At 40.5% G+C, this 15,099-nt stretch overlaps 1 protein-coding gene across 1 annotated transcript in view; it reads right to left on the bottom strand.

The window, feature by feature from the left end:
• Nucleotides 1-3,690: 3,690 nt before the first annotated feature.
• Nucleotides 3,691-15,099, bottom strand: part of BAZ2A (bromodomain adjacent to zinc finger domain 2A) — a 39,662-nt gene continuing 28,253 nt past the window's right edge. The window contains exons 16-29 of the mRNA XM_053455684.1: nucleotides 14,798-14,872; nucleotides 14,441-14,597; nucleotides 14,286-14,348; nucleotides 14,007-14,151; nucleotides 12,753-13,264; nucleotides 11,366-11,603; nucleotides 9,461-9,634; nucleotides 9,099-9,259; nucleotides 8,214-8,491; nucleotides 7,960-8,092; nucleotides 7,674-7,820; nucleotides 7,217-7,419; nucleotides 6,641-6,784; nucleotides 3,691-4,595 (exon numbers count right to left, since the gene is read on the bottom strand). Of these exons, the coding sequence (XP_053311659.1) occupies nucleotides 4,427-4,595; nucleotides 6,641-6,784; nucleotides 7,217-7,419; nucleotides 7,674-7,820; nucleotides 7,960-8,092; nucleotides 8,214-8,491; nucleotides 9,099-9,259; nucleotides 9,461-9,634; nucleotides 11,366-11,603; nucleotides 12,753-13,264; nucleotides 14,007-14,151; nucleotides 14,286-14,348; nucleotides 14,441-14,597; nucleotides 14,798-14,872 (2,599 nt within the window). The 3' untranslated portion in view covers nucleotides 3,691-4,426. The remainder of the gene's footprint in view (nucleotides 4,596-6,640; nucleotides 6,785-7,216; nucleotides 7,420-7,673; nucleotides 7,821-7,959; nucleotides 8,093-8,213; nucleotides 8,492-9,098; nucleotides 9,260-9,460; nucleotides 9,635-11,365; nucleotides 11,604-12,752; nucleotides 13,265-14,006; nucleotides 14,152-14,285; nucleotides 14,349-14,440; nucleotides 14,598-14,797; nucleotides 14,873-15,099) is intronic.

Consider the following 15,099-nt stretch of genomic DNA (forward strand, 5'->3'; position numbering starts at 1 on the left):
AGGTAAGCAACACCCTGTGATGCACTGTGTGTTCTGGCACAAATCAGAACCAGCATTAACCTTTTTAGGAATCTGAGCTACAGCCTTTGCCCCCACGTGCATCAATGAACCATGGCTGCCCATGGTTCACCGTTTTTCCTTCCTTGGACCACTTTTGATAGTTAGTGACGACTGCAGACTGGGAACACCCCTCATGAGCTGCAGTTTTGGAGATGCTCTGACTCCGTCATCTAGCCATTACAATTCGGCCCTTGTCAAAGGAGCTCAGATCCTTATGGTTGCCCAGAAGCAGGTTTTTCCTACTTCTAACACATCCACTTGGAGGATGAAATGTTTGCTTGCTGCCTAATACATCCCACCCACTGACAGGTACCATGATAAGATTATCAGCGTTATTCATTTCACCCGTCAGTGGTCATAATGTTATGGCTGATCGGTATATAAAAGTAAATACACCACCCCCCTTGACAATGAAAGAAAAACACATTTCAGTCAAACTTTTCTTGTTTTTATTATAGTTCAGCTGCTAAAAGGGCACACTACAGCACATGTGCAACAACGTGAATTTCTAAACTTTTTTTTTTTGTTTGTTTGTTTCTTAAAAATGAGATTGGTCCTAAAAATATAGAAAGAAATAAATTTAAATTCACAAAAAAACTGTACATTTATCAAAAAGTCACCATAACACAAGTTTGGTTACATATATATATATAAAAATAATATAGGAGAATGTGAGAGCCAGTGTGGGTTATTTTAAAGCCTAGTACAAAGAAGCTTTAAGCCGCAAAACAGAACCAAAAGGAAATCACACATTTAAGATTGGCATTTTGCAGCAGAAAGCCATTTAGTACCAAGTTGTAAAATGCCCCCCCTCACTCCCATTCAGTGTAGCAAAGACTAAACCTGTGTTTTCCTGTCCTGTTTTTATTATTTTAAGGATAAATCTAAGGGGGGAAAATCTGGTACCAGTTCAATAATGAGCCCCCATCTAAGTGACTTCATTCCAGAATGTAAATATATATATTTTTTTAAATAAACCCTTATTACAACCAAAGAGGCTTGCAACATGAGTAAAAGCATTTAGGCCTCATTGATGGAGAACTTCTTCAAAACAATTTGAAATCGGCTCAGTATCACTGAAGATGAGAGATAATCAAGTTCCTAAACAAAATGTTTTTAGTCGGAAAATTCTGGTGCGATCATGAAGACCAACCTCTTGAGGGCTTTGAGTGACCAGTCAATTTATCACATGGAATACTCTATTGTGGATTGCTCTGTCAGGTCCTGGGTTCTGGATTAAATATCAGCAATCGAGAACATTCTACATGGAATGCTTTCTCTAATAGTACCCCAAAAACCCAGCGGTATCCAGTTACACCAGACCTACAAAATGCTGGAATAAAATACGCCTGCCATTCCAGCCTTTAAATAAACAAAGAGCATTTAGAGAGGAAACAAGACCAAAAGTGATAATACATCATAAAACAGGAGCATCACATAACTCAAAATATGTAACAAAAACCAATTAATTTGTTACAGCGCCGCATTTAGATAAAATATAAATATTTATGCATAATATAAAGTCTATCATCTCTCACTGGGAGGAAAAAAAACAAAACCTTGAGGCTCCAGGATACAAAAATAGTTTTCTGCAGCTATGCCAGCATGGTCTCCATACCAGCCCAGTCTTGCCCAGATCTGCCAGGAGGATTTTATACCGCACTGAATTTTGTTCACCACCAAGGCCAAGCAGAGGAAAGGTCACACACTGATGTTTATTCAGTAAAGGGAGTTGCCGGAAGGACTGGCAGGAGATCTGCAGTTCCATTTTACATGGTGGGCCAAACCTAGCACGCTTCTGCTCTAAAAACTAGCTTGGATGGCCTGTATGAAACATTTAAATTAGTGAGACTTCTCAAAAGCCAACTCCTGTGAGCCAGTCTGACGATAGTTGTTCCTTTCATAATCTGATTCAGTATCTTTTGCCCTTAAATTCACATTACCTAGAGATTGAGTGCTCCTGACATCAGAAAGATATGTGTATGGAAAGAATGGGTAGGGTACATTGTTTATTGCTTTAAAATGCAGTATACTGCACCTCTAGTATTGCTTTATGTACTAAAACCTGCACTATCCCAGTCCTAACAACATAATTACATCCTGTAGGATTTGTTTAAGTACGTACAGATATCAAACTCGTATTTGTATTGCCCAATACAGAAGCTTCCATGTCAAAAGATGGAGATAAACACGCTATTTTAGAACACTTTATGCCGGGACAAAGTGTTTAGCCAATTGTGTATGTTGGTGCTATTGGAAACTTCTAGCCAGTTTGGATACATATAGAGAATAAACTGAACTGCTAATAATTAGAGCCATAAATGCTAGTGATTTTTAGGGCTCACATCATTACAGCTGCGATAAGCTACGGCAGGCAGAACTGGGCATAGAAGAGACATCGCACGCGGGCACTGCTGTCTAAGGGAAAGAAAAGCTAAAAAGAGACTTTTTGTAGAATTGTATAAATATCCTAGGATGAAAAGCATTTCCCCCAAAAATGTAAATGTTTACTTCTTAAGAGGCACCCAAAGCATTGTTTTGTCAAGTGGTGCCCCCTCCCTAGGGAGCCAAAGGCTAAGCTTTTTGCTTAAAGAAACCCAAAGAAAACTGAATGTTTAAAACATACAAGGTGCTTTTTATGCTATTCTGCAAATCCCACTACTTTACACAAACAGACAGGGCTTACACAACCCTACGGGGGAAATGTGAGAAAAAGAGGAAATAAAGACACGTATCTCCTATCAACGCTACCTGAAAGTTTTTGGAGACAGAAGGCTGTCCCCAATAGAGGACATCTGCCAGTATGACGATGATTTAGCAGTATATGCCACTAAAATAAGCAATTGTCATGGACTGTCCAACACCCACATTAGTGCCCAGTGAAATCATGGAAATGTAGCTGGGATTTCCAGCCACAGTATAGTTATGGGCTGGGTTTAATCATATACCATAGCCTGGTCCTTTGTAAAGTGTTATATCTATCTAGATGGCCAGAACACAGGAGCAGAGAAAATTAGTATGTTGCTCGAAAACAAGACATAACATGTTTACCTCTGAACACAAAAGCTGCAGGGAAGTTATTACATATTAGAAGCCTATACACTACAATGGACTATACATCCACAGTAAAATAAATACGCAATGTACATACAACCGGCAATGTACATGTAACGTCCCTGCTAATCAGTACAAGAGCTAAGAACAAATAGCAATGATTATCCTCTAGGAAGCATGTAGTGCTAACTGCCTATAAAAGCGGTGTAAAGGCTAGAGGCACACGGCCTACTATGTTTTTGGTGCCATCTATTGGCCAAAAATGGGGTAGTTTAAGTATTAAAAAAAAATACACAGGGAAGCCAAGAAGGGAACAGGAGGAGAAAAAAAAACACAACAAAGGGATGTACAAGGAACAGTGATCACCAGTGGAAGCAGCACGTTAAAGAGAGTCTTGAGTGGGAGTCCAGCCCAGGGCACCTGGGACTATTGTTAACCCTCACAGGACTGACACCCAGTATACTGGCCTTACGTATAGAAATGCAGCTGAACAAGTACTCTTCAGCAGTGGCCCCTTCTATTGCCCCCCCACCCCTAACAAATACAAAATTCAAAAGAAAAAACACACATTCACTATTGCTATTAAATATCACTCACTTTTTACTCTGCCAATATAACTAAGGACAGCAGGCAAGAAGTGAGTGGCTTTCAAATGTTACATGTGGTACATCTATGTGGAAGAGATCACATCATGTGACATACTTTTCCAAAGTATTATAGTAGTACATAAATGCATACTCATTAGGTAGCATCGGGTGCCCATACCCTCTTAATCATGTAGATCTGTAAATAGAATCATTAGTCCCATCCAATTTTGCACATAATGTACATGTAGGAAAGTAATATATGTAAAACACTCGGGATTGCATTGTGCCACGCGTACATGTGCACTCCAGTAGCATGGTTTCCTGTGCACTGATGTGCTTCATGTAGTTTGTTTTCTGAAATGTATGTACACGATGATGCCCTTGGCAGTAGGGTAAAATGCACTATGCCGGAGGGCACACATAAGACTGCTTGATGCTCCACTTCCCCGCTTTGTTTGGTGCGACACATTTCTTCATGATTTCCTGGGGCTCTATTCACCAAGTAAATAGAAGCAACGACAACATTTAAAAGGATCCAGATGAGATTTGGTGAGGAGGTCCGGTTCAAGATATTTTATTAACCTCTGAGTTGCAATATAGCTGCCCTCAACGCGAAAAGCAGCACCTTAAGAGCTCAAATGACAACCAAGGGGCTGAACCCGTTTTCAGTGATGCAGAGATGCTCAAACATGGTTGATTGAGAGAGCAAACAATTCTTGTCTCACTCAAAGTGCACCCTGGTTGCGTTCCTGACTGAACTCCTCCCAGCGGCTTTCGTAGAACTTTCTCATGGCCAGGCCGGCCTTCCCCACTTCAGAGTCATCCTCGTTAAACAACTGGCAATTGCTGAACACCAGCTCAGCATCCTCCGCAAATTCTTCACAGCTGGAGTACCTTATGGAAAGGTGAAAGTGTAAGGGTTGGCAGAAATTATGGATATCGATAATGAGAGTAAAGCTATTCAGCTTAGGGCTAAATGGTATAAAACCAGAAAACCAAACAAGGGTGGTACAAAACTATGAATGACAGATCTATATGTATGTATAACAGACACAAATGATAACTAAAGACATCTTTACATATCAAATGAAACCAATCTAATCTCTGACAAGTCAAAAATAGCATTAAGAACAGATAGTACCACTAACACTTTACTGTGCAAGTTGCAAGGAAATCTGCCTAATAACCCAGATCACCCCTTTATGGGGGGAACCCAGTGTAAAGTTTTAGCAGTATGTGAGCAATGTATCCCTAAACCTATGATCATTCATACAGACAGGAACACAACATCTGACATCAGATAAGAGCACACCTACTCTGTCCATTATTCCTATTTTAAGTTTCATTCAGTGTTTTTTTGCCTATCCCATACATATGTTTGTATGATCCCTTTAATACTTAAGGGAATTTAATACCCCTAACACTGGGGAACTTAAAGATTTTACCTGACCTAGAAGCTTCAGTTCTGGTGCTGGAGCTGCCCTCTACACCTGTGGTCTGACGATTCCTGCCATTGATTGGCTGTTTGAAGCAGCCAATCAGGGGCAGGAAAGTGCTCTCATTAAATCAATGGGAGTGCTTGCTGCACATGCACACAGGGGTCTGATTAGACTGCTATCCACAGCGTTTGCAAAGCCAGGGCTGGAGCAGAATGATGGTAATTATATCATGTGCAAGGAGGTACTTTGGCTGAACACATCTCCTGCATGCAAAATACCTGGGGGCAGTTGTAAGGGGCATCTGCAGATATCAGTATGGTATACTGAGTATCAAAAACGTAAGGCAGGACACATCCAGCTATGATTAATGCACAGCTGAACAACTACTTCTTGTGAGACGCAAAAAGGCTCAGTTTACAGATATCCAATCTTTAGCACAGTATCTCAATTTAAAAAAATCCTTAAAAGCTACCGTCAATCAAGGATACACACAATACATGGCCTGTTTGGGGCTCTGGAGTCCTAGAGCTGCACAACTCTGATTTAATGTAAACAGCTCATGGATCTGGTCGACAAAACTGAACGAACAAACAAGAAAAGAACGCGCTGCCTCAGACTGTAAAGAAAATATCATTTGCAGACTTCTGTCTTTGTAATTACTAAACCACATTTCCTGAAACCCACTGCCAGAAATGAGAGGTCTTTACACAGGTAGCCAAGTCAGATTTACCAGCATTTGTAAGATTACGTTTGAAAAGAAAGAGGTATCTTAACCCTAATTTACAGTGGGCCCCCAGTGAACACAAAGGAGCTTATTCACTAAATGGTGACTTGACAGGAGTGTTGTCATTTTTAACCTGCTTGCTTCACTATACATTACGAAGGACAATACATTGCCTCTACAATGCATAATTCCATGTATGAGTTAACTTTGAAGAAACCTCACTGATTTAACAGGCCTGCTGGAGAAGCTGCAGATTTTGTTTGAAATCACCTCAAACAAACTCTCCTACAAAATAAATACCTGCCCGCCTACGTGTTTCACGCGGACTTCAAGCAGGAGAAAGCACACGTAAGCCCTCACTTATAGTTACAGGTTCCAAAAACCTATCTACAATGTTAAGTGAAAAGACCTAACGAAGTTCCAAAGTCTTCCTAATTCCCCCCCCGACCACTTTTGTCCCTGTCTGCATTTCATAGGTTGTTCTTTCTTGGTCCGTGTGTCTGGCCTCTCGGTGCACTTCCGGGAACATCCTCCCCACCGACTGGAGAAACAGGAGAGGAAGCTCGGCAGGAGGCCTGATTCATGGACACATGGACCAAGAAAGAAGAACCGATGTAAGGCGACGAAGACAGTAGACTAACAAGCAAGAAGATGTAAGATCAGAAGGTAGGTTGCAGGAAAGGAGACATGTACGTTAGGTGTTAAGTTAGGACTTACTGTATAGCTAGTTTGCGACATGGCAACATGATTCTACTAAACATTTCCAATTCACTTACTTGCCATTCAGAAGTTTGTGCCTCATTGTAGAGAAGTCCATAGGGTTTTTGATTATTTTCCTATAGCCAGGCACAATCCGTGGATTCACAGGTTCTAAAAATGGCCACGCATCATCGTGTGACTCCATCTCCATTAAGATTATCCTGTGGACCCAAAAAGAGATATTCAGAGGGTCAAAGGAGACATTTTACAGCTTGTAATACTAAATCTCCGAATAAATAAAAAGGATGCCAATCCAGTATATCGTCTAGGACACCTGAAAAACTCAGCTACTCAGGGCAGTTACGACAGATAACGTCACTGAAGAGGAACTGTCATTTGTGAGACAAAAACGTAATGTAACAGGTTATTACTTTAATTTTGCTTTTATATTATTCAACTGCAAAACCACTGTCACAAATATCTTATTGTGAGCTAACAGTTTAAAACAGCAAAAGGGTATGTCTCACAGCACAAGAGACAGTAACAGAAATACTTTTTTTTATAGTAACACTAAGAAAAATCTCTAGACTAGAAAGATCCCTCTAAAGTAAAAGAGTCTTGCTGTCAATATGTACTGTGTTCTGGCTACTTACTCGCAAAAGGTTAAGTCAGGGCCATGGCTCCTTGTAACAATGCGCCGTCGCTTTGAAAGTGGAGCATCACCCAGTGAGTATTGGGATATTGTGGCCTGATCTCGTCGCCTTGATGATTTTGAAGGGCTGTCATCCTCTTGGAAGCATAACCTGGGTTTTTTAGCCCGCCGAGAAGAGCCATAGGATTTTATGAACTCACCTTGCTGCCAAAATAATTGAACAGTCTTAACAGCCACAGAATGATACAGTGTACGTAAGCTAGTACATGACATTAAATTTCAACATAAAAAAAGAACATATAACTGTAATGAAGTGTATGAGATGGACTCAATAGTATTTCTGCAACAGGTCCTGTATAATTTGCTTTGGATATTTTTTAACCTCAGCCATATATAAGAAAGATTTTTGTAAGTATGCGGTGTTTAAACAGATTTAGCTCAGGACCATTCCCACTTACCAATGAGACACAGGTAGGGCAAAACCAGTCACCTTCTGGAATCTCCATCATTCGTGGCCTGTGGCAGTAAGTGTGGCAGCCACGGTCACAGTTGTCACACAGCAGCAGGAATTCATCATTGTCTCCCTTCCGACAAACTATGCAAATCTGTAACACACATTTAAAGTGTTCATAAAGCGTAGTAATGAATGCTGTATACAAGTGCAGTGAGTTCTCCTTTAAAATTGAACGCACCACTAATAAACCATGTTACATTTGCCTATAGTGTAAACACTATACCACTTACCACTTTATTAACGGACCTCTCCCAGGCCACAGACCTCTCCAGCTGCTGTAGGCACAGCGATACCTGAGCAGCACTTCGACATCTTTCCAGTGTCTGTCGCCACAATCTTAGGCGTGGTGTAATACTGTATTCACTGACAAAAATCACACGGAAAATACAGGTGTAAATTACAAGTGTATTTTTTACCCAGACAGGACAAAAGAAAAAAAAAATAAAGAAAGAAAAGCTAGGATAGATATATAACCCGTCCTTACATCTCGGTGGTAGAGAGAGGGTTCTCTGGGTCTGTGAGCACAGCCTTCTCATGTTGGACTTCACTCAACACCCAGAGTGGTTCCTTAAGGTATCTTCTCTCAACGTTCTGCTCGAGGTCCAAAAGCCGCAGTACTGCTAGATCCAACGGGTTACATGGTTCTCTGTAAAGGGGCTCTTCTTTTTTCACCTTCACTGTAATATCATCAGTAGCCTCTAGATGGTGTTCAAAATACTTCAGATCACTCCGAACAGAGTCTAAACTTGGAGGTGTCCAGCCCTGTGAACAGCAGAACGTTCAAGCCATTTCCAAGCAAACGAATGAGATCATGGGTGCACATGATATTACTGCCTCATTTAATTTTCACTTCAGAAACTGAACATGTGTTATAATTTCCTAGGAGTGGAATCTTTAGAAACGTATCTCATCAATCGGCGATCGACCAACAGTGTGTTCAGCACACGGATTCATTACATTAACACTACATCCATTGTACTGGGGAGATTACAGGCCAGTCCCATTTACTGGGCCCCATATTAAATTAAATGAATGTAGAAGAAAATGGAAATTTCTCCGATGCCTAGCTCCATCAAAAGTAAAGGCCACATGAGGCCACATTATCCCCCCCCCCCCGCAATTAGTTTTAATATCACTGAATACTTAAGAGACCCATGTAAAATGTTGAGGAAAAACATTTCTGGAACAAGTAAACCATGTAGGAAACTATATCTTACAGTAATGCTACGGTAAATTATTAGCATAAGAAACACACCTCTGCCCAGAGGCATAGGTCTGGAATGACCCGTCAACTATGGATTGAAAGTAAGGAGCACAACATGTCTTTTCCCTTCTAAGATGGCATTATGACACACACAGAAGGACTGACCCTTTGCTGTAGATCAGACATTAAAACCCGTTGCTCCAAGTCCTCCACCCACTGCAGAATTGACAGGTCCACCTGGAATGTCCAATCTGTAACTGACCACTTGTCCAGTGTCTCCTGGCTCACAGGATTTCCTTCGGTGGGGTTGAAGCTGAAGATTGAATCTGTGTAAGGCAAAGGGGATGGCGATCATGAGAGATAATCATCAAATAAATATACATTTGGTTCAAAGAAACATCATGCTTTTTACAAGTAAAACACTAACAACGCTCCTAGTTTTACAACTTTACGTCCACCACTAATGAGAACATGCCATTTTATTAATAAATTATGCCGAAAGGACAGTTTCGCACAACACTGTAAACTTTTATGAGACGTCTTACCACTGGCTGGCCGAGAACAAAATTCCTTGAGGTGCTCCAAATGTTTTGTGAGATGTTTGTGCAAGTTTTTCTCCCGTATGCCTCTAGGGTGCAGAGCTTTGAGCATGGATTCCATCATCGCTGGGTCCTTTATCCACCACCATTTCTGCTTCATGTCTTCATACACCACAAAATGAGCCCAGAAATTAAGGCGTGTTATTACTGAACACGTATATACTTGGCAGAATACAAATACACAAGCTATGTTGTCAATACATCACAACTTTCCGAAATGGACATTGTACATCAAATGTAATCCTATGACTAACCATACAATGTAATCAAACATTTAATAATCTGATGACCCGGACACCTTTAGATGGAGTCAAGGAGAAGTGGAAATGTTCCAGAGACGTTCTGCTAAAGGCAGCAGAAAATTGCATTAAACTTGTTAGTAAGACCAAGGGAAAAGGAGATGAAGGTGGCATTTACGACTGAGAATGACAGAAGCAAACTTAAAAGACTAAGGTTAAGAAGGCAAAACATTATTAGATGCACACACAGGGAAGTAAATGGTCAGGTTAACAAAAAGGGTGATAAAGCTTTTGTAGATATAAAAGGGAAAGGAGAAAACATAAACAAGGAATACTTAAAAGACAAATGGAGACTTAAACAAAAATACTCCTGCTCAGGTTTAACAGGGAAAGGCGAAGTGACGTCATGAAGGAGAAACAAAGAGGCACATAGAGCGTGTGTATTTACAGAGGAAGACGTTCTACTTGAACTCTCCAAAGTAAAAGTTATCCAGAAAACTCAAAGTTTGCAATTGCAGTACCATTACAAAAAAGCAGTAGGGAAAACTGCCTTACAGACCAGTATGTCTTAGAGACCAGTTAGTTTCTAAAGGGTTGGAAATATGGATGTAAATGGTTTGCAAGATCAGAAACAGCATGGTTTTACTACTAAAATGTGAATATTGAATTGACAAGGCAATAATTGAGTGATGGGTGTCAGAAGGTTGTTAATGGTGTATATGCAGAGAAGGGTCTCTTAGGTACTTTAATATTGTTCTTAACGGTACCAAGGTAAAAAATATCAAAGCACAATTTAGCACTGGGGCCACTGTCAGCGACATCAGAAGAGACTGACTTGGAAGTAATTATTTATGAGGACTTAATGGTAAGCAGGCAATGCAATGCAAGCAGGCAAACCATTGGAAAAGGCATGCAGGATGCTTGGTTGTATAGCCAGAAGCTTTAGTAGGTTGAAGAGGGTGGCGATTGTGCCACTTGGAAGATCTCTGGTCAGACCTCAGGAAAGACTACATCTAGAGCTTGGAGGAAAGAAGAGGGAGGGGAGATGTGATAGAAATATTCAATGAACAAAACAATATACAATATGAAATTCGTGTTGGTATTCCAAATATGGGATAATAAAGGGAATCCTGGTTAAAAAGCCCAGAGATTTCTTGTGATTTCACCATGTTTGTTAAACCAGGATTCCCTTTATTAGCCCATATTTGAATGCCAACACAAATTTCATATTGTATATTGTTTTGTTCAAGACAAGAAGGGTCTTATTTTCAAATCATACAAAATCGTAATTCGTTATATGTAAAATAAAATAAAAAAAAATAAAAAATCACTGGGCTTCAAGAAGGTGGGAGCTCCCTCTCCTCCAACTATGCTGATCACACCGATTAATAAGCAGAGCTCCATAGCCCTACATTGCAGTGCATGCGATCAGATAGCAGGGGGAGCATTTGGAGATCTCAGAAGGGTCCAGAAAGCGATGCTGGCTTCTGCCAACAAGGGAGAGTCCCAGCTGTCCTAAGGGATGTTAACGGGTTAAATAAAGCACAGAGATACATACATTGATTTGTTTAATGAACTGCATTCCGAAACTCACCAGCTGGAATAGGCCTCTCTATGAGCTGGCTGTTATACTTCTGCTCTATTTCTTTAAAGAAGTTGCTCGGTGGCCGTCCCCTGCGCTTCTCTTTTTCAGAGACATGGGCAGGATTGACACTCTGAGGATTATCACTTTTCTGAAGATTACCGCAAATAAGGCAGGGAGTGGAAGAAGAAGAAGGCGGCAGTGGCGTGCCAGCTAATGGTTGCTGCCCTTCCTCTGGGAATCCATTAACCTGTAAAGGGCTACAGCTGTTAATCCGCAGGACATAAGCAGACCATATATCAAAAGCGTAACACAAACATAAGCAAAGGCAGCAGTTGTGTGTTCTTTTGTTTTGGTGACGACAAATAACCAAAATTTATTTTATCAGGGCAAACATTACAACCAGATTAAGAGCAATAGCTCTGTAAAAATCCACCATAGGGTGAATCACTAACACATTTGTAAGGAATGTTTTTGTTTAATTATACATATCCTGGCCACAGATCTAAAGAAGCTTAGGCACATCCAAGTCACCGGCCAGTTGGGCCACCCATGTCTTTGTATCCCATTGCACCTTGGCTGCATTATACGTTCTGCTGCATGAACTGAACAAAGGCAACGGACGCAACAGCAGGAACCATCCGTAAAGACACGGAAGAAGCGGTGGGGACAGCAGGACCTAAATGCCATCTTACAATGGTGCAGGGTTAACAACCACCGAGTACTTTTTTTAGCCCTCATAGTGTTTCTCATCGGGCAAAAGGAAAATGTAGAATGTTTTAAAACTGCTTGTTCTGTTGAATTTGTGACAACATGGAGTGTCATCTTGGCAACAGCTTGAATTTATTATTGCTAAACAAATGGCCCACATGGTGAATTCAAAGCCAAAGACTTTTGTTTCTGAATAGAGTGTTCCTTTCCTCATTTAAATTATTGTTTAGGTGATTGATTGGTTTAGGTGACTGACAAAAGTATTAATGGAGACCCAAATGGTGGGTGGTGGTGCTGATACCACTGTGATACAATTTAGCCCAGAGTCGTTTTCAACCCAAGAGCTGTTATTTTTCAGAAAATACATCTACAATAAATGTACATATAAGTCACATCTTTATAAAAAGGACATAGTATATTTATCTATTTACATAAACTGTGTGGTGTCCTGAAACCACTACACAAATGAATGATAAATAAAGAAGCTTTACTTTAGAATGTAATGCAATGGAGTTTTACTGTGTGGGGAATTTAAATGTGCATGGGTAGACCTATGACTATCCTAAATCTAAAAACATGACCAAGGACCGAGTCTCTACAGTAGATATGACAGCAAACCGGATAGGCTGGTTCCTTATCTGCCATCCAATTCTATGTTTCTGTTATTAAAACAAAATAATAATCTCACCTGCATTGGAGGGGTGGCTCCTTGAGGATACAGTGCAGAAACGAGGCTGTCTGGTTGGGATAAACGTTCACGAGAGGAATCAGTGCAAGGAGTTCTGGGGATTATGTTGACCAACTGGCCTTGTTTCTCAGTGGCACCCGTATCGTCTGCATTGGGCCCACTGGGAATGGTCGGTGTTGCTTCAGTATGAGGTGGGCTGCTCTCAGGCGTTAGTACAGTGCTACTCAGCAATGTTTGGTTCTGATTCAACCAAGACATAAATGCAGATTGGTTTAAGTCCTGCTGGCTCCCAGAAACAGGTGCAATCAGGGACCTTGACTCAACAAGATCATTTGATGGGCTTCCCTGAGACTGTGCACAGTTACAAGACTTGCATGGAAACTCTGTAGCCGCTTCGGGCTTCCGTTGCCGACCCCGCGTGCGACTGGCAGAACTGAAAGAGTTGGCCTCCATCATTTCAGCTTCTTCAGTCTTCAATGGTAACAGAGTATCTTCACTCTCTGGAGTATGCCCTGCAAAAATTAAAAGTTCGGGTATTCTTAAATTCAGTGATGAGTTCAATGGTACCTCAAAATGTTTGACAGTGACTAACATCACATGTAGGCAAATTACAGAATATGCATAAATTAGACTAGGATGCATTTATTCTGGAGTACACCAGCAATTTTATACACTTTAATGCATATTGTAGAGGAGAGGTTCCTTTAAATTTTCGTGATGCATTTACATCTTTCCACACCCCTAGCTATTTTCCATGCCGGAGATATGCTCAGCTGTTCAGCTAGACTATCATTAACGGGACAGAAAAAAAACTCCACTTCATACACAAAAATCATAGAATTTGACGGCAGATAAGAACAATTGTGCCCTATAGTCCACTCATTTTCCCCGATGTAAACAGTCATACCCACATACACAAGAACACTACCCCTTTTAAAAGGTTTGTAAAATTAAATTACACCAACCTACTTAACAGAGTTATATTACGCCCCTCGCAGAACTTCTCAAACTAATATATAGATATACACACATATTATACATACATATATTCTTATGGCAATACTATAGTGTATTTAGTTGATAGAAAATATTGCAAGTTATTAAGCCATGCATTTGCGTAGATGTGAAGTTTAATGGGGTGCCAAAGATCTAGCCACATTGACTGGAAATGTCTAGCTGTGCCAACATAATTGCAAACTTTTCCAATTTTCTAATAAATGAATTATGCCCTTCAATTCTCCTTGAAGGACTTACCAGCACTTCCCTGTGAACCCTCCACAAATATACCACCTAAATGTGGCAACAGCCAGTAGAACCTGCAGTAACGGTCTTGTCCCAATGACGCACAACGGAGCCTCTGTGAGGAACTAAGAATCTTCTTCCGAAAAAATATTTGCCGCTGCCGCAAAACAAGAGGAAAAAAAAAAAATAAGGCATTTAAAATTTGGGAAGTAGCCTGCTCTGGTTCTGCTTGTGGACAGGATAGCTCCATTCCCAGCAATATACAATTTTACTTCCCACTGCATTTAGTACCTTTGTGAGCTTTTCAATCTGCCTTTCAAGTTCCACAACGCTTAAAGAAGATGCCACCTCCTCCTGCAATGCACAGCATGGAATGAATATTACAATTGAAAACAAAATAAAAAAAGACCACACTGCAGATAAATATGAATTTAGCATCAACCGACCTCTTCAATCACACCCAACTGTTGCAGGGCACTCTCATCACCCTCCTGCTCTTCATTCTCATCAGTAATCCGTGCACTGCGCCTCCTGCAGCCCTCTGGGACATTAATTACCCGAGTCTCCGGAGTGCCAGTTCTTTTACCCAGTGCAAATTTTAGTCTGTCAGAAAATCAATCAGTCAACAACATAGAACATGCAAGTACCAGTCCAAAAGATAAACTTACAAGCAAGTAGCCATTTGTTGTATATATTTTCTCAAAAAAAAAAAAATCTCATGTGGCTTCAACTGCAATCTTGCTACCAATAAGCAATTATTGGCATTCTATAAGAGTATCAAAAATACTACATTCTCTACTGACCTGCGAAGTTTTCCCTCAATGATCCACTTGTTCTTTCGGTAGTGAGACATGTTCTCCAAGGTTTTATCAATTTCACTAAATAAAGCAAGAAAAAAAAGTAAAGACAAAAATAAAAAATAGACTTTTCAAGAATGAAATGTGCATCTGTTTATTGTCCTTAAGCAAACGAGCATGAGATACTTTGTTTGCATCATATGATGTTAGACAAGGGTTATTTCTGTGACAAAACACTCTTTCCTAAAGGATCACAAAATCACAGACCAGAATGCTATGCAACGTTACTGTTGTATCATGAATGCCGC

The sequence above is a fragment of the Spea bombifrons genome, chromosome 2 (genome assembly GCF_027358695.1).
Source record: "Spea bombifrons isolate aSpeBom1 chromosome 2, aSpeBom1.2.pri, whole genome shotgun sequence".
Classification (NCBI taxonomy): Eukaryota; Metazoa; Chordata; class Amphibia; order Anura; family Pelobatidae; genus Spea; species Spea bombifrons.